Below are 23,364 nucleotides of genomic sequence, written 5' to 3'. Positions count from 1 at the left end.
CTCCTCGCTCGTGACGTCACTTCCTCCATCCCGTAGCTACCCGTTTCTAAGCTGAGGGCCAAGCGTGTCATAGTCCTGAGCTGTCTCAGAAGACAATAAAGCAGTTTTTATTTTATTTTTTTCTTACATCCTGACCTAAATATTCCTTTCCTTGCTTGTTCTGGACAAAAGAAAGGAGAAGACGCCCGTTGCCTCAAGAGGACTAGAGATTTGAGCAAACATGTAAATGGAAGCGTGGTAGAAAGCGAGGCCTCCAACTTCAGTATCCTCACCACTGTTTCAGTTCGTTTTGAGTTTTAAATGTAGAGACGAATGTCTAATAACTGTGAAGATTGTGGTCTTGTATCTCCACAGGACTAGAAACTTGTTTGGCTTTGATCATAAATGGTTTGAGGCTCCCCTTAGGGAGCTGTGTGTGTGTCTATCTTGCACACCTTCCTGGAGTCCAGAGTGGATGAGCAATTTTTAAATTGACTTGTAAACTGCCCAGAGCCATTTAGACAGTGAGATGGGCGGTGTATAAATTTGACAAATAAATAGAATACAATTAAAAAAAAACCCTGAAAGGTTAAGGAATGCTTCTCTTGTTGCTACCAAATCTTTAGACTCCAGTGGTATGTTGTCTCTGAATTAGTCCCAAAATTACTTTTTATCCCTGCAGCCTCAGCAAGAGAATAATAATAATAACAACAATAATAATATTAACAACAATAATAATAAAGTTGGAAGGAACCTTGGAGGTCATCTAGTCCAACCCCCTGCTCAGGCAGGAAACCCTCTACCAGTGGTTCTCAACATGTGGGTCGGGACCCCATTTGGGGTCGAACGACCATTTCATGGGGGTCGCCAAACCATGCTGTCCACCATTTTGTTCCCTTTTCCCTAGCTGTCCTCCTCCCTCTTATTGGTGGCCACACCCACTTGGGGGTCACCACAACATGGGGAACTGTATTATGGGGTCACGGCATTAGAAAGGTTGAGAACCACTGCCCTATACCATTTCAGACAAATCATTGTCCCTCTTCAGAAAATCCAGCTCTTTAAACATTGGCAGGGTAACAGAATAATAACAGAGTTGGAAGGAACCTTTGAGGTCTTCTAGTCCAACCCCTTGCTCAAGCAGGAAAAAACTATACCATTTCAGACAAATGGCTGTACAGCCTCTTCTTAAAAACTTCCAGTGTTGGAGCATCCACAACTTCTGAAGGCAGGTTGTTCCACTGATTAATTGTTTTCACTGTTAGGAAAATCCTTAGTTCCAGGTTGCTTCTCTCCTTGACCAGTTTCCATTCCTTACTTCTTTTCTTGCCTTCGGGGGCTTTGGAGAATAGGTTGAGCCCCTCTTCTTTGTGAAAGCCCCTCAAATATTGGCTCACTGTTACTGTGTCACCCCTGGTCCTTTTCACTGAACTAAACATACTCAATTCTTGAAATAGTCTTTGAAAAAAATAATAATTGTGAGGGTTATTCCAGCTCCATCTGTTTTTTTTTTTAGGGCCATTTCTCAAAAGAACATTGAATTTGGGAATCACTGAGGTTTGTTCTTTTCCATATAGGAAATGTGAGTCTGAAAGCAATTTGCATTTTACGCATGCCCAGAGTCATAACCACGCACAAGTTAAACCTGGCCTATGCGCGGCTCTTAGCCACATTGCTAATTTCTCTATCTTTTGTCTTTTTCTCCTCCCCGCCTCTGATTTGCTCCGCCCCTGGCAAAGGGGGAGCCGTTTTCGTAGCAGGCTGGCCTCCCTATCTGATGGAGGTAGCCCCGGTGATGGCTGCGGAAGAAGAGGACAGGATCTGCCAGAGAACAGAGGCAGGTGTGTTTGTACAGGACAGTCCGGACACAATTGTGTTGCGCTGCATTGCAGGGAGGCATAATGTGCAACTGGGGTTTTGAAAGGGCTGTTCTAGAGACATTTGACAAGCCGACCTTTTCTGCCTCCACAACTGCGAAAGGAAATTGATTTAGAAACGAGGACTGTCTTTGTATATGTTTTCATTGTTTGTTGCAGGATGTGTTGCAGTTCTTTGTTTATGAAATTAATAACTTTTGACGAAGAGGCTTCATGTTGAATTTTGTCCCAGCTGAGAAAAGTGAGCGGGGTGCTTGAATTACCCTCAGGAGCTAGACAGAAGATAAGTTTGGAAATAATCTGAACGGATTCTTTTTAGAATTGTTTTACAGTAGGTATATAATGTGAATCACTGTGGCATAAACCTTCATTGGTCTGCTAAAGCTAAGCCCCTTGAAATTCAAGAGGAACCCAGAAAATTGAATTATTTGTTCAAATGTTTTATTATTTATGAATAAATCTGTGTTAACTTTAATGTATCTTTAATCAGACAAAAGAGTTATAGCAAGGGAGAGAGTGATAAAATATTGTTTGTATATCATCATGGCTACGTTACTGTACAGTATTCAAAAAATTATGAGAGCCATACGCCATTGCATTTTTATTTACTTTCTCTGTTTCAGTGTATATATACACATGATTTTTTCTGTAACAGGACTATACTATGAATAGGCATATTGAGAGCGCTGATGTACATGAAGCTTAAAGGAGTACATAGTAGCTGATGAGGATTGCTACCATCTCATCTTTAATACTAATAAGTAACCTCTGAAAAAGGTTAAAAGGTTTCCATTATCACAGCTCTGACTGAAAAAAGTTCATTCTTGATCAGTTGCATTTTGGTGCTTTCAGGGACTGGAAATTCCCTAAGAAAACAGCATTTTTCTTGCTCCTTCAGCACATTTGTTTAATTTTTCAAGGGCAGAGTTGGCTGCACAAAGGATCGTCATTTGGCAAGTATATTTGTAGACCTGGACATAAGGAAAGATAATGCACAGGGGAGAAAGCACAGTATGAAACCAAATAATCAAAAGGCTGCCAATTTTTAACTTCTCATTACTTGTGACTTTGATGTTGAAGGTTCTCGTCCCTTATCTTGAAACAGGCAGCTTTCAGAAATGTTGCCAAATGTTGTATGTATAATTTCTGGAATCACACATATGAGGTCTCTTGATTTTTTTTTGCACAAGCACAGACTGCTCCTTTCACCTTGAGTAGACAGCAGATTTTGCAACTTGAATAATTTTGACTGGAATTAAGGAAGATTCATTGTGGGAGGGAAAAAAATGCTTTATATACAGTACATCTTACATATACCACCACTGGCTTTTTGGAAGGCTTTTTAAATGAGTGTTTGTTCCAGTCAGCTTTGTTAAGGATTTTTTTTTTAAGTTGTTTTTTTTCTAACAGCCAGGCGAATCCAGGGTGGTGAATTAAGCCCACCTTGTTTTTAATTACATTTTGTCCATCGGACTGTAATTTCATTTGGGGCCAAGTGTAACTTCCTTCAAAACCTTTTTCTGTTAAACTTTGAACTTGACTTATCAATCTGCCCTTTGCCCAGAGAGACGTTGGCGTTAGCACAAGATCACGCACCCAGCCTTACTGAAGAAACAATGCCCTTTCTTACTTACTTTGCCATCTATTTTATTTCTCTCTGCTTGTTTACTTCCCAACAGCCTCCCTCTCTCTCTCTCTCTCTCTCTCTCTCTCTCTCTCTCTCTCTCTCTCTCTCTCTTTCTCTCTCTCTCTTCAGCTGACTGCTTTCTGGTAGGGAGAATGAAAATAAACATCTCACTGTATTTCATTTCAACTGAACTCTCATTATCACCATTACAGTATTACCTTTTTGGTTTGATATTCTATCGGACTGAGTGCCCTTAGCTGTAAGATGGTCTGCTTTTGATGAAAATCTAGTTTGGCAATCTTGCAACCGCAAAACTGCTCCCTTGTTTGACGTCCTTTTCTTAGAACTTCTGTGGAACTTTTTTTTTTTTTTTTTTGGCAGAGATGGGCTTTGAAAGACGTGGCGCCAGGTCACAGCTCAATTTTCTACCTCTTCCGACCATTTGACTCCCAGCCAGTCAAACCGATTTTAACTTCTGACAGCAGCTGTTTGCTTGGCTCCGTTTTTTTTGTGGCTTTCTGGAGAAGCAAGGATACTTCAGGGCTGAATATCCACTGCTCTGCAAATCCATTTTAATTGGAACCGCAGTGATTTGGGGAAATTTAGTACAGGATTTCTGCAGACAGTGGCAGAAGGGCAATGTGGACTGGGTAGATATAAAAAAATAGGAAGAGAAATATTTCATCATGGAGGGGAAAAAAACCCCCACTAATTACGTTTAGCTGCCTGTCTGTTTGTAGTTTGTTGAAAATGAGTACAGGAAGTCCTCGACTTACGACAATTTAGTTAGTGATTGTTCGAAGTTACAACGGCACTGGAAAAAGTGGTTTATGACCGTTTTTCACACTTATGTCCATTGCATTATCCTCAGGGTCGCATGATCAAAATTCCAATGCTTGGCAACTGACTCGTATTTATGACGGTTGCAGCGTCACGAGGTCGTGTGATCCCCCTGAGAAGCAAAGCCAGGGGGGAAGCCAAATTCACTTAACAGCTGTGTGACTAACAACAGCTTAAGAACTGCGGCAAGAAAAGTCGTAAAATGGGGCAAAACTCACTTAATTGTCTCACTTAGCGACAGAAATGTTGGGCTTGATTGTGGTCATACGTCAAGGAACTACCTGCATATAGAACTGGACGTAAAGAGGACTAGTATCATCTTGTTTGGTTGTTTTATGGATTTATTAAATTTAAACGGCCACCCATTTCACTGAGCGGCATCTGAATAAACCTGAGTTTTCTTACTATTGTAGCGGTGTGTTTGCATTTTAAAAAGGTAATCCCCTCCTAAACCAGCTGGAGAGGTTGGCTAGAAGAGGAAGTATGTTCCACAAGGCATTGTTGTGGGTTGAGAGGAGAACAGTTGCATGTAAAAAATAAATAAATATAAACTGTGAAAATAAATAGAACTACTTCTCCAATGCTGGACGCTTCAAGTGTTCCAGGGGTGTCTGGGACTTGTCCCAGATAAGTGAAGGGTATCTGTTTGTGAAGCCTGCAATAAATGCCCAGGAGTGTGTTGGTGATTAAAATCCAGCACTCATAGAATCCTAAAGTTGGAATTCAGTTTACTTTATTCATGCTCTGATGTCCAAACTTCTCTCTCCTTCCTTCCTTCCTTCCTTCCTTCCTTCCTTCCTTCCTTCCTTCCTTCCTTCCTTCCTTTCTTTCTTTCTTTCTTTCCTTCTTTCTTTCTCTTTCTTCCTTCTTTCCTTCCTTCCTTCCTTCCTTCCTTCCTTCCTTCCTTCCTTCCTTCCTTCCTTCCTCCCTCTTTCTTTCCCCCTCCCCATTCCTTCCTTCCTTCCTTCCTTCCTTCCTTCCTTCCTTCCTTCCTTCCTTCTTTCTTTCTTTCTTTCTTTCTTTCTTTCCTTTCTTTCCCTTCCTTCCTTCCTTCCTTCCTTCCTTCCTTCCAGACAATGGAGCCACATGTGACCAAATGCACCTGAAGCTCTTTGCGAGCCAAGGAGACTCGGAGGGGCTGCCTTCTCAAGATCGAAGGCTCTACTTCGGGAGCTGAGCCTCAGGACCCACCTCACAACATGGCCACCCTAACCAGCAGCTCCACCTTGGACCCGGCCGACTCGGACCTTTCCACCTCCCTCACTTTACCTCTTCTGGATGACAAACCCAAAGCGAAAAACCTCTTCCAGTTGGGCCCTCTCTTCCACGGCCGGAGCGAACGCTTCGTCATTGCCCGGAGCGACAGCGTGCCGGAAGAGAACGTCCTGAAGATCACCATCACGGAGACCACAGTGATTGAGTCGGACCTGGGCATCTGGAGTTCCTACGCCCTCACCTACCTCACGCTGTGGTTCTTCTTCAGCTTTTGCACCCTTTTTCTGAACAAGTACATCTTGTCGCTGCTGGAAGGGGAACCAAGTATGTTAGGCAAGTAAACCACGGTCATTTTCTTCCTTGTGCCCAACCTGGGAGAGGCCAACTGCATCTTGTCACGGGAAGCAACTTTAAGGCATGTGGACAAGCCATGCTGGCTGGGGAATTCTGGGAGTTGAGGTCCACCTGTCTTAGATTCCCTCCATCTTGAGTTTGCAAACACCCTGAGCTTTTCTTTAGCCTAAGCCAGTGGTTCTCAACCTGTGGGTCGGGACCCCATTTGGGGTCGAACGACCATTTCACGGGGGTCGCCAAACAACGCAGTCCGCCATTCCCCCCCCCCTTTCCTAGCTGTGCTACTCCCTTTTCTTCTATTGGTATCCTAATTTTAGGCATCTCTGTTTCTGCTTTTTTTTTCCCCAGGCGCCGTTCAGATGCTCTCCACCACCTTCATTGGCTGCGTCAAAATGTTTGTGCCCTGTTGTCTTTACCAGCACAAAAGCCGTCTCTCCTATCCTTCCAATTTCATCATGATTATGCTTTTCGTTGGCCTGATGCGGTAAGGCCTGGGCACATTTTGAGAAACTGAGTCACTTCTTCACTGCTGGATGCCTATCTTTCTTCCCTCCCCCCTCCCCCAAAATCCAAATCTGTGTTCCCCCTTGGAGAAAACTAAGTTATTATTATTTTTTTACGTTAGCATTTTTGGAGGAATCCTCTGAGACAAACATTGGAGAATTTTCTTTTTTAAAAAAAATAAAATAAAATTAATCTGCTCTTGCATTAGCTGTTTAAAAAGCTTCCACTTTTCAGATGTTTCTGGACTACTTCTCTATAATCAGCTATGCATTAACCCAGTGGTTCTCAACCTTTTTAATGCCGCGACCCCCAACCGGTCGTAAGTCGAGGACTACTCAACTGGTGCAGCACTGTTTGCAGAATGGGACTTTTGGCAGGCTCAGCAGGGCAGAGACAGCCTGGACAATTCCTATTGGCTTTTGAAAGCCAATAGAATTAGACTCTATTCAAGAGAGTCTATTCTATTGGCTTTCAAAAGCCAATAGAATAAAAGGGAGTAGCACAGCTAAGGAAAAGGGGGAAAAAATGGCGGACTGCGTTGTTTGGCGGCCCCCGTGAAATGGTCGTTCGACCCCAAATGGGGTCCCGACCCACAGGTTGAGAACCACTGCATTAACCGAAAAATAGATTTATAGATTCAGGTATTGGGTAAAAAACTAAAGTCTTCCATTGCTGACTTTTCCCTTGCTCCTTCTCAGATTTGCAACTGTGGTTTTGGGGCTCGTCAGCTTGAAAAACGTGGCCGTTTCCTTTGCCGAGACAGTGAAAAGCTCAGCGCCCATTTTTACCGTTATTATGTCCCGCATGATTTTAGGAGAATATACCGGTACGTTTTGCTGAAATCAATATATCTTAAACGTGAAACTGACCATAGTATGTAGGATATCTTTTGATAATTCCTATCTTGGGAGCAGTTTTTAATCAATATTAAGGAAAAGCTCTGCCCACATAGCCTTAATTCCTGATTGTCAGACATTCAACCCTGGCGAGCTTTTGAGCTGATGATTTTCTCCATTATTTGCCGATCCTTCGAGGTGGGCTACATCAGCAATCAGATTCCTCAAAAAAACCAACAAAAATCCATAACTTTCTCTTATTGAAATAGACAAAAGTTTTTGGATCTTGAAAGCTTGACTGCATCTTCCTTCCCTTTTAGATACTCTTAGTGATGCAGTCAAGCTTTCAAGGTCCAAAAACCATTGTCTATTTCAATAAGATAAAGTTCCGGGGCCAGTTTGAATTTCTTTTTTTTTAATATTTTCTTCTTCCTCCGGGCTTAAAATATGTTTTTGGGGAATTGTCGTCTCTGTCCCACTGGCCTGTTTGGTTTTTGTGTCATCCTACAAGAAAGATTTCAGAAACCAGCAGTGTAAAAATGCAAGATGCTTTGGGAATTGTATCTCCCCAGTCCTAGCTTCACCCAGCTGGCTAAAGGCCTTCACTTGTTCCACCATCTTGGCTGCCTATCTGACTTCCATATTGGAAGCAAGTTGGAGGCATCCCATCAATCCTCCAGATGTTGCTCAATGTCCTCTCCCAGAAGTCCTCACTGGCAAGATGTTTGAAAGCTGCTGGAGCTTGACCACACATCTGGAAGAGTCTGTCCGCCCATCCTATCAACGCTTAGAGTTTGGTCTATTGGTTAAGGCACCAGACTGGAAAGCAGAAGGCCATGAATTCAAATCCCACCATAGCCAAGAAAGCCTGCTGGGTGAATTTGGGCCAAGAAAGCCTGCTGGGTGAATTTGGGCAAGTCTCAGTCTCTCTCCCTCTCCCTCTCCCCCCCCCCAAGCCACCTCACAAGATTGTTGTGGGGAAAAATATATTGAATATATTCATAGCCTTGGGTTGTTCATAAAAACAGTGAAGGCGGGATGCAAATGAATAAAACAAACACACTGCTCTGCCCTTTGTGGTGCACTTTGCAATCTCCCTGAACCTCAAACACAAGTCAGGTTGGCCAAAAGTCTTTAATTGGCTGGGGTTTTTTTTAAAAAAAAAACCAAACCACACAGTTTCTATTCTTCTCTTCTGATTTCTCATTCTGCCTCGGATTGTCCCAGGGCTGGTTGTGAACTTGTCTCTGATCCCCGTGATGGGCGGGCTGGCCTTGTGTACTGCAACCGAGCTGAGTTTCAACATCCTTGGCTTCTCAGCAGCTTTGTCGACAAATATTATGGATTGGTAAGTGTCTCGGGGGGATTCTGCATAAAGGAGAACAGTTGACAAACAGCTTCTCTCCTCATCTAGAACAGTGGGACTTTTATCTAGAAAACACCTGCAGAGTTATTTTTAACCTTCCTGACCTTTGAAACCTACGCGGCTTCCTTCTCCTTTTTGCAGCTTGCAGAATGTTTTCTCCAAAAAGCTGCTGAGTGGGGACAAATACCGTTTCTCGTAAGTATCTGGTCCTCATTGCTATGATTGAACAGAAGCCTCGCTCTCCTCCGCTCCCAGTGACCTACCTCAATTTCCTCTGGGGCCCTTCTAGTCCGTAGGGGCTGTAAACTGACCCGTTTAGCAAACACCTGGGTTCAGATCTCCCAATTTGTCATAAAAAAGACCTGGGCAATAGTTTTATAGGGGTGTAAGACAGTTTGGGAGATCTGAACCCAGGTCTTTGCAGTTTGCAGTTTGGCTTATGACCACAACTGAGTCCAAATTTTTTTATCGTTGAGCAAGACATTTGTTAGGTGAGTTTTGTTCCCCTTTACGACCTTCCTTGTCCGCGTCGTTAAGCGAGTCGCTGCAGCCGATCAGTTAGTCACACGGTCGTTAAGTGAATCCGGCTTCCCCCTTGACTTTGCTTGTCAGGAGGTCGCAAAAGGGGATCACAGGACCCCGGGACACTGCGACCGTCGTAAATGCGAGTCTGTGGCCAAGCGTCTGGAGTTTCGTTCACGTGACCCTGGAGAGGCTGCAGCGGTCATAAGCGAGAAAAACGGTCGTGTCGCTTTTTTTCAGTGCCGTTGTAACTTTGAACGGACACTGAATGAGCGGTCGTAAGGAGAGGACGACCTATATTGCAGATAAAGTTGGAATAATTGTTTGGTTTACGGAATTCATTCCTCTTCAGCTCTCTCTCTCTCTCTCTCTCTCTCTCTCTCTCTCATTCCTTTTCAACTCTCTCTCTCTCTTTTTTTTTTCTCTCTCTCTCTCTCTCTCTTTTTTGCAGTGCTCCTGAGCTTCAGTTCTACACTAGCGCAGCTGCGGTGATCATGCTTATCCCTGCCTGGGTCTTTTTCATGGTGAGATGTGTGTTCTGCCACCAGGCCACAGCTGACTTTTCTGTTTTGTAGTGTAGTAGAACACAGACTTGGGGAATGTTGGGAAAGGTTGCAAAGTTGCAAGCCAGCATTTGGCAGGTGGGGCCCAAACTGAGTGGAAGCGCCATTTTTCTCTTTTCTGACTGTTTTTTTGCCCGTGCCCTCCCTCCCTTTTTCCTTCCTTCCTTCCTTCCTTCCTTCCTTCCTTCCTTCCTTTCTTCCTTCCTTCCTTCCTTCCTTCCTCCATTCTATTCTTCTCTCATTACCTTCCTTTTTTCTCATTGTCTTCCTTCCTTCCTCCATTCCATTCTTCTCTCATTACCTTCCTGTTTTCTCATTGCCTTCCTTCCTTCCTTCCTTCCTTCCTTCCTTCCTTCCTTCCTTCCTTCCTTCCTTCCCTCCTTCCTTCCTTCCCTCCTTCCCTCCCTCCCTCCCTCCCTCCCTCTCTACCTCTCTCCTCCTTTCCTCCCTCCCTCCGTCCTTCCATTCATTCTCGCATCATCTCTTTCCTCTCTTTTTCTTCCTTTCTCCCACTCCTTCCTTTTTCCCTTTCTCCTTTCCGCTCCTTCCAGTCACCTGCTGGGAAGAGAGGGGAAGACTTCCCTGGATCGACCTAGCTATATGCTTGAAAACGACTCGATGCCTGGCTTTGGGTTGCCAGTCCCAGGTCAATAAGGGTGTTTCCTTCAGCACTCCAAGGGTCTTTTGTTCCATAGGGCGTAAAATTGGGAGAAGGTCTCAAATTGAGCGCCTGGCACGCCCCACCTTCCTTTTAACCTCCTGCCCTGCCCCCTCTTCTGTCTCCTTCCTTCTCTTCCGGTCTGGAAGGATATGCCGGTGATTGGGAAAAGCGGGCGGAGTTTCCAGTACAACCAGGACATCGTGGTGCTGCTTCTGATGGATGGAGTGCTGTTCCACCTCCAAAGTGTCACCGCTTATGCCTTGATGGGCAAAATTTCCCCCGTAACTTTCAGGTAAGCTCTCCCCCCCCCTCCAGAAATACCATAGGGTCATCATCCGATAAGAAACCCCTTTATTTCAGTGGTAGATTTACAAAGGAAGCCCTGGGGTGGCTTCATCTAGCTTGGCAAAGGTTCCTGGCTCCCGTTTAGCGTGGCCTTCCTGATCCTGAGGCCCTCCAGGGCAGCTGGACTATAGCGCCCATCATCCCTGGCTGTATGGCAAGGGCTGCAGCTTGTCTTGGTTTTGGCAGAGCGGGAGAGCAATAACGGTTTTCGTTGTTTTCATCTATTAAGATCTGCAGTCAGTTTCCTGGGGATCACTGATTGGGCCTGATCCACCTAGAATCTCCTCCTAGTCCTACCTAACTTCTGCCTAGGCACCTCCTGGGTGTGAAATTACTCCCAATTTTCTCAGTCTCCTCCTGTTTTCCTCTCCTTCCCCAGTGTTGCCAGCACGGTGAAGCACGCCTTGTCCATTTGGCTCAGCATCATTGTCTTTGGGAACAAGATCACCAGCCTCTCGGCCATCGGGACAGTCCTGGTGATCATCGGGGTCCTGCTGTATAACAGGGCCAAGCAGCAGCAGCAGGAAATCCTCCAGAATCTGGTGGGAGCAGCCCCAGCCCCCCAACCCTCTCCAGCAACTAATGAAGACGCTGAGCCTCTCCTCTCTAAAGACCCCCATCCGTTCGAATGAGACCTCTGCCTGCACCTCGGCCTTAATTTTTGCTACATGGAAGTTTAGACGAACGATATTTTTCTTTTGAAGCCCTCGGTACCCTCCCCCAGAAGGCCCATCTTGCACGCAAGGCACAGCAAGGTGCTGTGATCAGAAAAACGGACGCAAAGACCAGGTGAGAATCACAAGCATTGGATGGAAGAGCTTTACATTCTGCCACCCACCATATTCAAAGTCACTTTTGGTCCATCCTCCACCGGACCGACGTGAAATCCAGCCAAGTTTGCCATCCTCCCAAAGTTACAAAACTGGAAAAGCATCGGCTTCAAAAAGCCCCAAAATCACCCAATGTCTTTGCCGGGAACAGCAGGATCTCAGCGTGGTGGAGAGGGTGTCAACTGTGCCACTGGCCTTCCGTCCCAGCACATCCTTTGCTAAGTCTTGAGTTCTGGATGAAACCGTCCGAAGATTTGCTGCTGAGATATCCTCAGCAGTTTTGACCCACGGCAGCCTCTCACCCCACCCGACCCCATGCCGACCAAGCTACGATTTTCAGCTTCAACCTCAGAACGGAGCTCATTGCTTGTTTGTGGGGCAGAGCTGAGAAACATTTTGTACAGAAGGCAAAGGAGAGACTGCTCGAGTTTTGTTTTAATTTTTGTTTCCGTGCTGTCGAGCGCAGGCAATAAACCCAGGCGACTCTTGGGATCTGGTGCCCTGCTCATAGCAATCAAGAAGCAATTTGGGAAAAGGCTTCTCCTGAGTTTTAAGACCCGACATTTTTGGGATCGTGAAATGAGCAGAAAATGGCGTATCGTCCTGGATCGTGTGGTATGACACCACCTAGCAATCAAATAACCAAAAAGCTGCTAAAGAAGGAAAGGAGATTTCACGCAGCAATGCCCTCTCCAAGTAATGTTTGAAAATCCCATCGGGACTTTGGGAAGCTGTCTTCACGTCATCGCATATCCGTCTAAACCTAGTTTTGCTACTCTGGGACCATTGAACTAATTCTCTCCTAGTTGACGACAAATCCTTCCAGTCCTGGTGGCTTCTTCACGGATCGTTAGCAGCTTCCTTAGAAGTAAAAACCACTTGAGCCAGGCAGATTCCCATGAACTGAGCAGCTTGAAGCGCTCAGCCTGTATGGATTGTCTTTGCTACGGTCCGTCTGAACTCAGCGTGCTCAGTTATTAATTGTAGGGGGAAAAAAATAACGTTAATAAGTTTTTAATTTCAGAGTGAAGAAATTTCATTCCACATTTCCTGATTTGTCAGCCAAGAACCTCAACGGGTTGCCCCGCTCCAAATGTTGTTCTCTGTTCCTTCTCACACACCCCCAACTCAGTTTTGTTAGTCTTTGTGCGAAAAGGGTAACGCAAACACTGCTTTCTTTTGTTAAAGAGAATATGCGGAGCGCTGGACTTTGGATGCAAAGTTTCTCAGGCAGAACAGGCTCCCCGCTCTCGGTCCCTCCAAAATGCCGAAAGGTTTTCTCTTTTTCCTGGGCATACTTGAAAACAAATGTTTTCCTGGTGCTTTGTGTGTTGGGGCCAAATTGTCAACGTCTCAGATGCCAAGAATTTGGATTTAAGAACCGGGGGGGGGGTGCTCTTGCTTTTTATCAGCATCAGCAACTCAGCATCGCTCCGATGACCACTTTGCAATCTTGACTAGTCCAATCCTGTGGATAACTTTTCCTGACCTGTGTAAGACACAAATCATTTAGGATTTGCTTGTTGTAGGGAGTTCCCCCCCCCCCTCCAAAAAAGAAACTTTTACAGTGAGGTGTAATCCTGTATCTGTTTTGTTCTCAGAAGTCTGTGTCGAGCAAATAAACATGGAAACATCACTGACGGTGCATCTGTTTCTCTTTATATGACCATCATCACCCTGTGGCATTTTTATAGCAAAGTCGTATCGCATTGAATTAGTGCAGTGTTTCTCAACCTTGACAATTTTAAGGCATGTGGACTTCAACTCCCAGAATTCCACAGCCAACAATGCTGGCTGTGGAATTCTGGGAGTTGGAAGTCCACATGCCTTAAAATTGTCAAGGTTGAGAAACACTGAATTAGTGCAAGGATACAGAGCAGATGAGTCCACCCCAACGGATAGGCTGCCAGTCAGAATTAAAATGGAAGCTGTAAACGTCCCTTTTTGCCCAGAAGGCCATTTGGAAACACACAACTCTTTTCAGCTCATATCTGGGAAAAAAAACTACTTTTTATTTTGTTTCTCCTAGCTACAGGCAGTCCTTGACTTGTAACGTTTTGTTTAGTGACTGAAGTTAACAGCGGCACTGGAAAAAGGGACTTATGACTGTTTTTCACACTTACGACCTTTGCAGCATCCCCACGGTCACGTGATCAAAATTCAGACACTTGGCAACTGATTTGTATTTATGACGGTCCCGGGGTCACGTGATCCCCTTTTTGCGACCTGACCAACTTAACAACCGTGTTACTAACTTAACCACTGTAGTGATTCACTTAAGCGACCGTGGCAAGTAATGTTGTAAGATGGGGCAAAATTCACTTAACATCTGTCTCGCTGAGCAATCTGGGGCTCAACAATGGTCATAACTCTGAGGACTACCCGTGTAATCCTTGAGGCTAGTGTTTGTCAGTGGTGGCAACTTTCAGATGAGTGGGAATTCTGGGCGTTGGAAGTCCACACCTTTTTAAGTTGCCAGATTTGAGAAACGCTTCTTTTAGGTTGTAAATGTTTCATTTTGGAGAAGTATTTTAAAAGTTTTTTTTTTTTTTTAAAAAAAAGTAGGATTCTTGCAAGGGTTTTCTCTGACTAAGTAGCCTAAGGACAATTTTTCCACTGAGGTTTACAGGAAGCTTGCACAATCCTTGCCAGAGGAAATCGGACATACTTTAAAGCAGTGTTTCTCAACCTTGACCATTTTAAGGCACGTGGACTTCAACTCCCAGAATTCCACAGCCAGCATTGCTGGCTGTGGAATTCTGGGAGTTGAAGTCCACGTGCCTTAAAATGGTCAAGGTTGAGAAACACTGCTTTAAATTCTACAGAATAAAGTTTAAATCTATTTAAGTTTTTTTTTTTTCTACTGGGAGCCGCACTGATAGAAGGGGAGCGAGAGAGGCTGAGCCCGGAAGTATGGCCAGCGACGCGACTCTACCCTTTTCGAACATCTACGAATCGTCGAGCTTCAATTGAGAGGCTTTCTGCGGCGACGGCAAAGTCCCTCGCGAGACGTCATCCCCCCGCGCCGGAGGTGGAGCGCAGGCCCGAGGCCGTGCTTCCGGGCGCTCCGTCTCCGGCAAGCGGGTCGTGTTTAAGGAGCGGTGGCGGCGCCGGGGGCGTGAGGGAAGGTGAGGCCGGTCTCTTGCTGGGCCCTGCTCCGCTTCCCGCAGCCTCAGGCCCGGCGGAGCGGCTCAGAGGGCGGCAGCGGGGCTCTGTGGGCCGAGAGGGCGGCTTGCTGAGGCGGGTGGCCTACCTCTGAGGGCTGGTATTTTGGCGGGCCACTGTGGAAAAGTGTTTTTTCAAGGGGGAGGAGCGGCCTGTTGTGCTTCTCTAAATTTATTTATTATCTATCTATCTATCTATCTATCTATCTATCTATCTATCTATCTATCTATCTATCTATCTATCTAATTAAATTGATAATAAATAAGTATAAATTTATTTATATATATATAAATGTCTTCACAGTTTTAAGCTTTAAAAACAAAACAAATGTATGGGTTTTTCCCCTCAGTTATTCCTCTGGGCTCCTGACTCTTTTACGATAAAAAGATAAAAGTCTGGGCGACTTTGGGCCGATGGGGGCTCCTTCAGCCCCGGCCTACCTCACAGGGCTGTTGTGGGGAAAAACCAGAGGAGCGAGCGCTCCGTATGCTTCCTTGAGCTGAATTCAGTTTGTGAGATACAGGAAGTCCTCGACTAACGACCCCAATGGAGCCTCAATTTCCTGTTACTAAGCGAGACGGTTGTTAACTGGCCCTTTTTAATGACCATTCTTGGCACAGTTGTTAAGTGAAGCACTGCAGTTAACGTTAGTCACAGGGTGGTCAAGTGACTCTGACTTCCCCATTGACTCTGATCACTTAACCATGGGGAGGCTACAACGGTCGTAAGTGTGAAAAACGGTCGTAAGTCACTTTTTTCAGGGTCACTGTGACTTCAGAAGATCACGAAACAAAAGGTTGTAAGTTGGGAATTACCTGTACATTTAATATATAAATGAATTTAATATATAAATAACTTATATAGTTATTTATATATTAACTTATATTATTCATTTATATAGCCCCAAATAACTTTCAGGAGAAACTTCTTGTCGTCCAGCACAAAAATGGATTGAAATTCCCCCTCCGTTGGTCAATGGACCGGCCTGAAGGCATCCATAGATGCATTGCCCAGAAGAAATGAACTGATAAATTGGGGCTTACTTTTAGATTTTGGATTTTCTGGAGGCCAAGGAAACACTTCCCTTGCTGTGGGTGTAGATTCCAGCGACTTCTAGTGCCATTCACTGTGCGTTTGTGTTCTCTCCTAGTGCTTTTTGTAACACAAATGGGTGATGAAAAGGAATCGTGGAAGGTGAAAACGTTAGATGAAATTCTTCAAGAGAAGAAACGCCGGAAGGAGCAGGAAGAAAAAGCAGATATCAAGCGCCTCAAAAATGTGGGTTTGAGATTTTATATCGGGAAGATTTTTTTTAAAAAAATAATTCTTTTTGATAATATTTCTCTCCATGACCTGTTTTCCTTGTTACCTTCTGGGAGGAGGCTTCATGGTATCTATAGCAGAACATCCAGATTCAGCCACAGTTTCATTCCATACAGCATTAACCTTGTGAATTCTCAAGCTTCCTCCTTCTGTTATATATTCAAGATGGACAGTATTTAATATTTATTTGTTATGTATATGTAGGGGTATGGGTCTATACATACGTTGTATATAGTATGTGTAGGTGTCTGTCATGTATGTGTTTCATTTTAAGAACGGGCAACTAAATTTCATTTTTGATGTGTGTCGTTGTGCCCACAGTAAAAAAAAAATGACAATAAAGGTTATCTTAATATTGGGGTTCGGGTTTGAACATGCCGCGCATGTTCTTTTCAAGCGTGTGATAATTCTCAGCCCTTTTCACTCTCTCTGTTTAAGTTGATGAGGGCACTTTCCCAAAAGGCAAAACAAATCTTTTCTTCCTAACAGTCTGATGACCGGGATTCAAAACGGGATTCCCTTGAAGAGGGTGAGTTAAGAGATCACCGCATGGAGATCACTATTAGAAATTCACCTTACAGGAGAGAAGACTCTATGGACGACAGGTGAGAAAGCTCCCACAGGCGGTCCTTGACTTACGACCACAATTTAGCCCCAAATTTCTGTTTGCTAAGCGAGACATTTGTTAAGTGAATTTTGCCCCGCTTTATGATTTTTCTTGCCATAGTTGTTAAGTGAATCACTGCAGTTTAAGTTAGTAACACAATTCTTAAGCAAATCTGTCTTTCCCATTGACTTTACTTGTCAGAAGGTTGTAAAAGGGGATCACATGATCCCCTGGGACACTGGTGCCATCATAAGTACAAGTCAGTTGCCAAGTGTCTGAATTTTGATCACATGGATGCTGCAACAGTTGTAATTGTGAAAAACCATTATAAGTCACTTTATTCAGTGCTGTTGTAACTTCGAACGGTCACTAAATGAACTGTTGAAAGTCGATGATGATCTGTGCTGGAATGCTAGGGAGAATTCATGTTTAGTAGAGCCGTTCAGGTTTTTTCATTTGAAGGACTTTTCAATCCCTGACCTCCAACTTCCCAGAGCGCCTTGCAAAAAACAAAATCCCCCTCAGGATGAGCTAGCACATTTGAGAAGAGAAGCCAAAATTGTTGAGTCTCTGATGAACGGTTCTGCTTCCTTAGTGCTGTAGCTATGATCTACTGAAATTGCTGCTAGAGATTGGCAGTTTATGAAAAGAGGAACCTCATGGAGGTTGAGGTTTTTTTGCTTTTTGTTTTGGCAAAGCTAATGAAATGGTCCTGCTTTCTTTGCTGGATTTTGCGGCAATTTGGATTTGGAAGCAACTCTTGGGAGCCGTTGGGGTGAACAGCAGCATAAGAATAGTTTTAAATCGTATATAATGCACCGGTGAGAATCATGACCCGCTTAGTTTGCAGCCTTAGAGGCCTAACAGAAGAGGAGAAGTGACAGGTTGGGAGGAGGAAAGCAAAACCACTGAAAATCACTTAGGTGAGATGGTCACTGTAGCTTTCCCCAGTTTCACATTTCTTCTCTTGTGTTTTTCAAATTCTGCATTCCGTAGGGGAGAGGAGGACGATTCCCTGGCAATCAAACCCCCCCAGCAAATGTCACGCAAGGAGAAAGCCCACCACAGAAAGGACGAGAAGCGGAAAGAAAAAAGACGGCATCGCAGTCACTCAGCAGAAGGTTCTGTTCTTCTCATTTGGGGTCCCTTTGTCGCTTTGCCACTGCTTTTGATAAAACACCCTGTCCGGTCACAGCCAGAGGGCCACAACTACAAAGATGGGAAGAAGTGAAGGTTCTGAGGTCAGCAGGACCGTCTAGGAATCACTTCTTTGTGGCACCGCCTATTCAGGCAAGGCTTAAGCTCGTGCAGGTTTAGAATGATGAAAGTAAGGTTCCCAGAGAGCATTTAGCCCAGCTCCTTGCTCATACACGAGCTTCTCATGTAGAAATCATATATGAGCCGTGGTTAGAATGCAGCATTGAGGCGAACTCTGCCCACTGCCGGGAGTTTGATCTTGACCGGCTCAAGATTGACTCAGCCTTCCATCCTTCCAGTAAAATGACCCAGATTGTTGGGGGCAAAGTGCTGACTCTGTAAACTGCTTAGAAAGTGCAGTCTCCAACTTCGGCAGCTAGGTGACCCGGTTGTTGGGGGGGGGAGGGGAAGTGGGCCGTTGACTTGCTAGAGCGGCGGGCCGGCACGCACACATGTGCCCGGTCACCTCTCGCGTGAGTCAAGCTGCGCGTGTGCCAGCCCATGGCTCAGTTGCAAATAGACCATGATCTGGTAATGAGCCACAGCCTGGAGGGTTGGAGACTTCTCCTCTCAAGCACCATGAAGTGCTATTGCTATTCTCTGCTTTAGCATCCCTGAAATATGGCTGGCTGCCTTCTGCTTAAGCAGTGGCCACCTTAAGTTGCATTTCCTCAGCATTTGAGAAGGAAAATCAGTTGCCTAGCCAAAGGGTAAAAACAGTCTCTGGATTTTGGGAAGCAGTTGTGAATCTTAACCTGGCATGTTTTTACTTCCTGGTTCTGAGATATACTGCTTTGGTGTATGGAAACTCTAGCCTTTCTTCCCATAGATCAGTGGTTCTCAGCCTGTGTGTCAGGACCCCATTTGGGGTCCAACGACCATTTCACGGGGGTCGCCAAACAACGCAGTCTGCCATTTTTTTCCCCTTTTCCTTGGCTGTGCTCCTCCCTTTTATTCTATTGGCTTTTGAAAGCCAATAGAATAGACTCTCTTGAATAGAGTCTAATTCTATTGGCTTTCAAAAGCCAATAGGAATTGTCCAGGCTGTCTCTGCCCTGCTGAGCCCGCCAAAAGTCCCATTCTTTAAATGGTGCTGCACCAGTTGAGTAGTCCTCAACTTACGACCGGTTGAGTAGTCCTTGACTTACGACCGGTTGGGGGGTCGCGGCATTAAAAAGGTTGAGAACCACTGCCATAGATACATTCATAGGCAGTCTTCTGGGGGTGGGGGAACCACGCACACCATTCTCCCAAATACTTTTTTTTCCCCCGCTATTATCCTATATATTTTTCAAAACAGATGATCAAATTGGGAAAAGCAAGTCAAAGTAGCGAAAGGCAGGCCGATAAGCAACGTATCCGAAATACAGAATTAATTCATTCATCGCCACACATTACTAGGCGCTTATACTATTTTAAACTATCTAAAACTCATTTTCTTAATCAAAATCCCTTTATTCCCTGGCAAACATTAAACTAAAAATGCTTGCTTAACTCTGTTCAGGTCACTTAAACCCCCCCCCAAAAAACACCCACACATAAAATAAATACTGGATAGGACACCTCAAAATAAAGATACAAATTCTCCCACCCAAGTTTTGGCTGGGGGACCGATTCCCAACAGGCTTAACTACCAATCCCATCGTTCCCAATCAGCCATTGTTTCTCCTGTTCCTTTGCTCTAGTAAGTCTCCAAGTGCCTTTGGCGAGGGAGGGGTAACCCACGGTGTGGCCTTTTCTTTGTATCTTTATTACTAGGGAAGCATGTTAGAGTGAAAGAAAAAGAACGTGAGCATGAACGTAGAAAAAGACACCGCGAAGAGCAGGATAAGGCCCGTCGCGAATGGGAGAGGCAGAAAAGGAGAGAATTGGCTAGGGAGCACTCGCGGAGAGAGAGGTAATTTTTTTAACCAGGCCCCCCCAATGCAAAATTTCTCCCTTAGATCTCCCCCTGAGCACTTTAATCTCGATGCTTGGTTATATTTCTTACATTTTTCCATTGCCAAGGGGGAATCGACACGGTCCCTGTGAACAATGTCATTTCTTTATTTTTCTTTATGTAATGTGTACCCCAACTTTATAATTTTTTATATATATATAAAACTCAAGGTGGCAGATAGGTCCAACAGACCTTCCTCCTTCTATTTTCCCTATAACAGTGATGGCGAACCATTTAGAGACCGAGTGCCCAAACTGCAATCCAAAACCCATTTATGTGTCGTCTGGTGCCGGGTGGGCGTGGCTGCAGTGGTAACGGCAGGCTGGGTGGGACTAAAAAATTCAATCAGTTCCAACTTTGCAAGATCTTTTTTTTTCCCGTGAGAAGTTGAAATTGACTGATTGAACCTGTTTTTTTTTTTTTTTTTGCACCCGGTGGCAGAGGCCTAAAACGAAAAGATTTTATAAAACCCAGCTGAAGGCCTAGGACTGGGACGACAGCGTGCGTGCCCACAGAGAGGGCTCTAAGTGCCCCCTCTGGCACCCGTGCCGTAGGTTCGCCACCACTGCCCTATAACAACGATCCTGTCAGGTGGGCTGAGCTGAGAGAGAGGGTGGGGGGAACTGGCCCAAAGTCACTCAGCCAGCTTTCATGGCTAAGGCGGGACTTGAACACACTTGTTTTCTAGCCTGGTGCCTTAACCACTAAGCCAGGGGTCTCCAAACCTGGCCCTTTTATGACTGGTGGACTTCAACTCCCAGAATTCCTCAGCCAGCGCGCCAAGTTTGAAGCCCCTTGCACTAAGCCAAACTTAGCTCATTGTCGCTTTGTGATATAAACTTCATTATCGGCAACAGAGAGGAATTATCATAGATATTTTTCCATTTGCTGCAGTTTCTGTGAAGAATTGGGCCTTTTACTTACCGATTGCAAATTCCTGCGGATTTTGCTTATTAGATCTTTTAAGCATAATTAGTTTACTTGAAATGGCTGACAAATTTTAAAAGTTGCGGGCTGCAGAAGTGGGTGTGTGCGCTTGTGTGTGTCAGAAAGCTAATGTGATGCTCCCTCCGGTTCCTTACAGATATCCAATGAATGTCTAAACCAGGGGTCTTCCAACGTGGCCCTTTTATGACTGGTGGAGTTCAACGCACGCTGGCTGAGGAATTCTGGGAGTTGAAGTCCACCAGTCATAAAAGGGCCACGTTGGAAGACCCCTGGTCTAAACTAAAAGAATAGTATTTTAATTTGATTAGCATGGATAAGTATATTTTGGTTTTGAAATGGGAGCATATTAACAGGCTCCAGTAAGAATATCCCTAATAAGAGAATGGTAGGATTGCTCAGCAATGCATGCTCACATTTCTGGCATTTTACTGCTTTGCTCGTTGCTCACAAGTACTGTCCTGCTCACAAGTAATCTTCCTTGAGCATTTGGTTATATTAAAGCTGAGCGAATAAATATTGAGGTTGTACTGGCATTTGAGATTACTGACAGCCCTCTAAACTTTGAGTAACCCGCCAGATGCTTGAAAGGGGGTTGATCAACAGACTTTGCATTGATTGGCAGCCTGAATATATCAGCTGTTTGTTTTTTTTTAATGTTTAATTCTGAGTCTTCTTTATTCGCCACCTGGCTGAGATTGTCAGCTTGAGTGAATAGATTGGTCCATATTGCTTCGTTATATATTTAATATATTGTGACAAATCTCAACTGTGTTAGGTAGTGGTACCCCTCCCCTTAATAATTTCCCTTATTAAGGATAACTGATACCCGGTAGATTCTTTTCCATCTCTGAATTAAATATGTTGTTATTAGGCTAAGAATATAATATTATTTTAGAAGTTTGAGCTTGAAGAGCTGGGAGATTTTCATCTCGTGTTGTGTCAATCCTTCCTGCCATTGTTAGTCTCTCATTCTTTCAACAATCAACGACAAAGCGGTTTCCTTGGCCTTGCCCAACTCGTTACGCGAAATGCACTTTCCTGTTGCAGACTTTAGTTTTTCGCTTCAGTTCATACGAAACCATTCTGGGTAGGAAAACACATTAACGGCTTCTGAAAGAGGAAACGAAACTCGGCTGAGCGTAACTCCATCACACGTTAGACTGATAAAATTAACGCGGGTTACATGCAAACTCTCCAGGGACCGTTTGGAGCAGCTGGAACGAAAACGGGAACGGGAAAGGAAATTAAGGGAGCAGCAGAAGGAGCAGCGAGAGTTGAAAGAACGGGAGAGGCGAGCGGAAGAAAGGCGGAAAGAACGGGAAGCCAGACGGGAGAGTAAGTAGTGCAGAGAGCAAAAATAGAGCGTGGGCTGTGCGCAAGGGATGAGTAACGTGGGAACGAATGTATGATGCGCCTCGCATAGGAGTTATAGGCAAGTACCAATAAAGGAGAACGTCTGTGGCTCAGAGTGGAAATGAGGGCTCTTTGGTGCTCTCGGAGCTCGATTTATTTCTTGTAGACGTTTCATTACCCAACTAGGTACCATCATCAATGCTAGTGATGATGTTACTAGCTCTGAGGCTAGTAATTAGCACGGATGATGTTACCTAGTTTGGATAATGAAATGTCTGCCAAAAAAAAAAAAAAAACCCAAGCCTCAGAGAGTTCCAAGGAACCCTTATAGGCAGGCTGAAGTTGAAATGAGACTCAAAAGTTTGCAGAGGTTAAAGCCAGCCTGGAAGGGCAAACTGCTGGTCTGTTGAAAAGAGAACTGGAAGGCTGAAGGTAGCCCAGGTAGATTCTGAATACCTGGGAGGGCTCATCTTCAGGTGATGAAGCTTGGTCTGGATCCAGTCAGGCGCCTGGCCAGGGTGGGCCTCATCTTGGGAGAACTGTAAAGATTGTGTAAGAAATATCATCCTGGAAGATTCCCTTGTCTCTGTTAGTTTCAGGGCATCATAGGACAATGAGAGAAGACTACGGGGAGAAAGTAAGGCTATGGAGCCGAAGTCCCCTGCGGCAACAGAGAGAAAAACTTGAACTGTCAGAAATCAGGAAACCAGGTAGCGTTCAAATCAATCAATCGGACTTGTTGGTGTCTTGATTGAAACCACCAAGATGGGAGTGGCTGAAAGTACATTGCGGGTTTTATTAATAATCAGACTTTATTTTATATCGCGCGATTTAATCGTGCAGGGTGACTGAAACACCCTGTTCCGTATTATCCCACTGAGATTTCATCTGTGTCACATAGGAATGAGATAATTACATCCTATTTTTACGTTGCTTGGAAACGAGGGAAAAAGCTACGAGGTCACATAATATCAAATATCCCTCGATCTCCTGCACGCTTCCTTTGAAAAATAAATCACGGCTGCCAACCTAAAAAAAGTTCTTGGGAAGAGAATGAAAGTGACAATGGGAATTGAACTGAAGTGTTAACATTTCGCAGATTGCTTTAGCCTGGAAAGTTTTAAAAGTGCCTCTTGTCAAATTCATAGTAATATCTTTTTTGTAGAACTCGTAGAATTTAAGAACAGGCTCTACGTATTGTAACTCACTTACAGAGCGCTGAAGAAAATAAAATTGCTGTGTTCTGTGCGAACCTATAAAATGCTTTTTTTTCCAATGGTCCAAAATAATTTAAACCTTTTCATTAGGGAAGC

At 44.5% G+C, this 23,364-nt stretch overlaps 2 protein-coding genes across 9 annotated transcripts in view; both read left to right on the top strand.

Moving 5' to 3' along the window:
• The first annotated feature begins 50 nt into the window (after positions 1-50).
• SLC35E2A (solute carrier family 35 member E2A) lies at positions 51-13,159 on the top strand. Of its 5 annotated transcripts, XM_039367180.1 has the most exons (11): positions 51-222; positions 1,719-1,820; positions 2,016-2,187; positions 5,397-5,871; positions 6,241-6,376; positions 7,095-7,222; positions 8,460-8,580; positions 8,740-8,793; positions 9,572-9,644; positions 10,491-10,636; positions 11,069-13,159. In XM_039367180.1, exons 4-11 carry the CDS (start codon positions 5,523-5,525, stop codon positions 11,319-11,321), a joined length of 1,260 nt encoding a protein of 419 aa, XP_039223114.1. In that variant the 5' UTR covers positions 51-222; positions 1,719-1,820; positions 2,016-2,187; positions 5,397-5,522; the 3' UTR covers positions 11,322-13,159. The 5 variants fall into 5 exon arrangements, with proteins under 5 accessions (XP_039223114.1, XP_039223111.1, XP_039223115.1 ...); XM_039367177.1 differs by lacking the exon at positions 2,016-2,187; XM_039367179.1 differs by lacking the exon at positions 51-222 and having other exon boundaries at positions 1,328-1,820; positions 2,016-2,097.
• Positions 13,160-14,516: 1,357 nt separating this feature from the next.
• The window catches only part of CDK11A (cyclin dependent kinase 11A), a 20,819-nt gene continuing 11,971 nt past the window's right edge, over positions 14,517-23,364 (top strand). For 2 of the 4 annotated variants that reach the window (XR_005559627.1, XM_039367141.1), the window contains exons 1-7: positions 14,517-14,647; positions 15,835-15,962; positions 16,497-16,612; positions 17,611-17,735; positions 19,570-19,708; positions 21,897-22,033; positions 22,645-22,761. Coding sequence is in view for 3 of the 4 variants with exons in the window: in XM_039367141.1 (XP_039223075.1) it covers positions 15,852-15,962; positions 16,497-16,612; positions 17,611-17,735; positions 19,570-19,708; positions 21,897-22,033; positions 22,645-22,761 (745 nt within the window). In the remaining variant the exon portion in view is untranslated. Of the gene's footprint in view, positions 14,648-15,834; positions 15,963-16,496; positions 16,613-17,610; positions 17,736-19,569; positions 19,709-21,896; positions 22,034-22,644; positions 22,762-23,364 lie in introns of those variants that run through there. The other 2 variants (XM_039367142.1, XM_039367143.1) reach the window with 2 other exon arrangements.

Source organism: Crotalus tigris, unplaced genomic scaffold, assembly GCF_016545835.1.
Source record: "Crotalus tigris isolate CLP2741 ecotype Arizona unplaced genomic scaffold, ASM1654583v1 scf7180000020588.15403103151:6194809, whole genome shotgun sequence".
Classification (NCBI taxonomy): domain Eukaryota; kingdom Metazoa; phylum Chordata; class Lepidosauria; order Squamata; family Viperidae; genus Crotalus; species Crotalus tigris.
The sequence above is the reverse complement of the archived record's forward strand: the minus strand, read 5'-3'. Positions and strand labels throughout refer to the sequence as shown.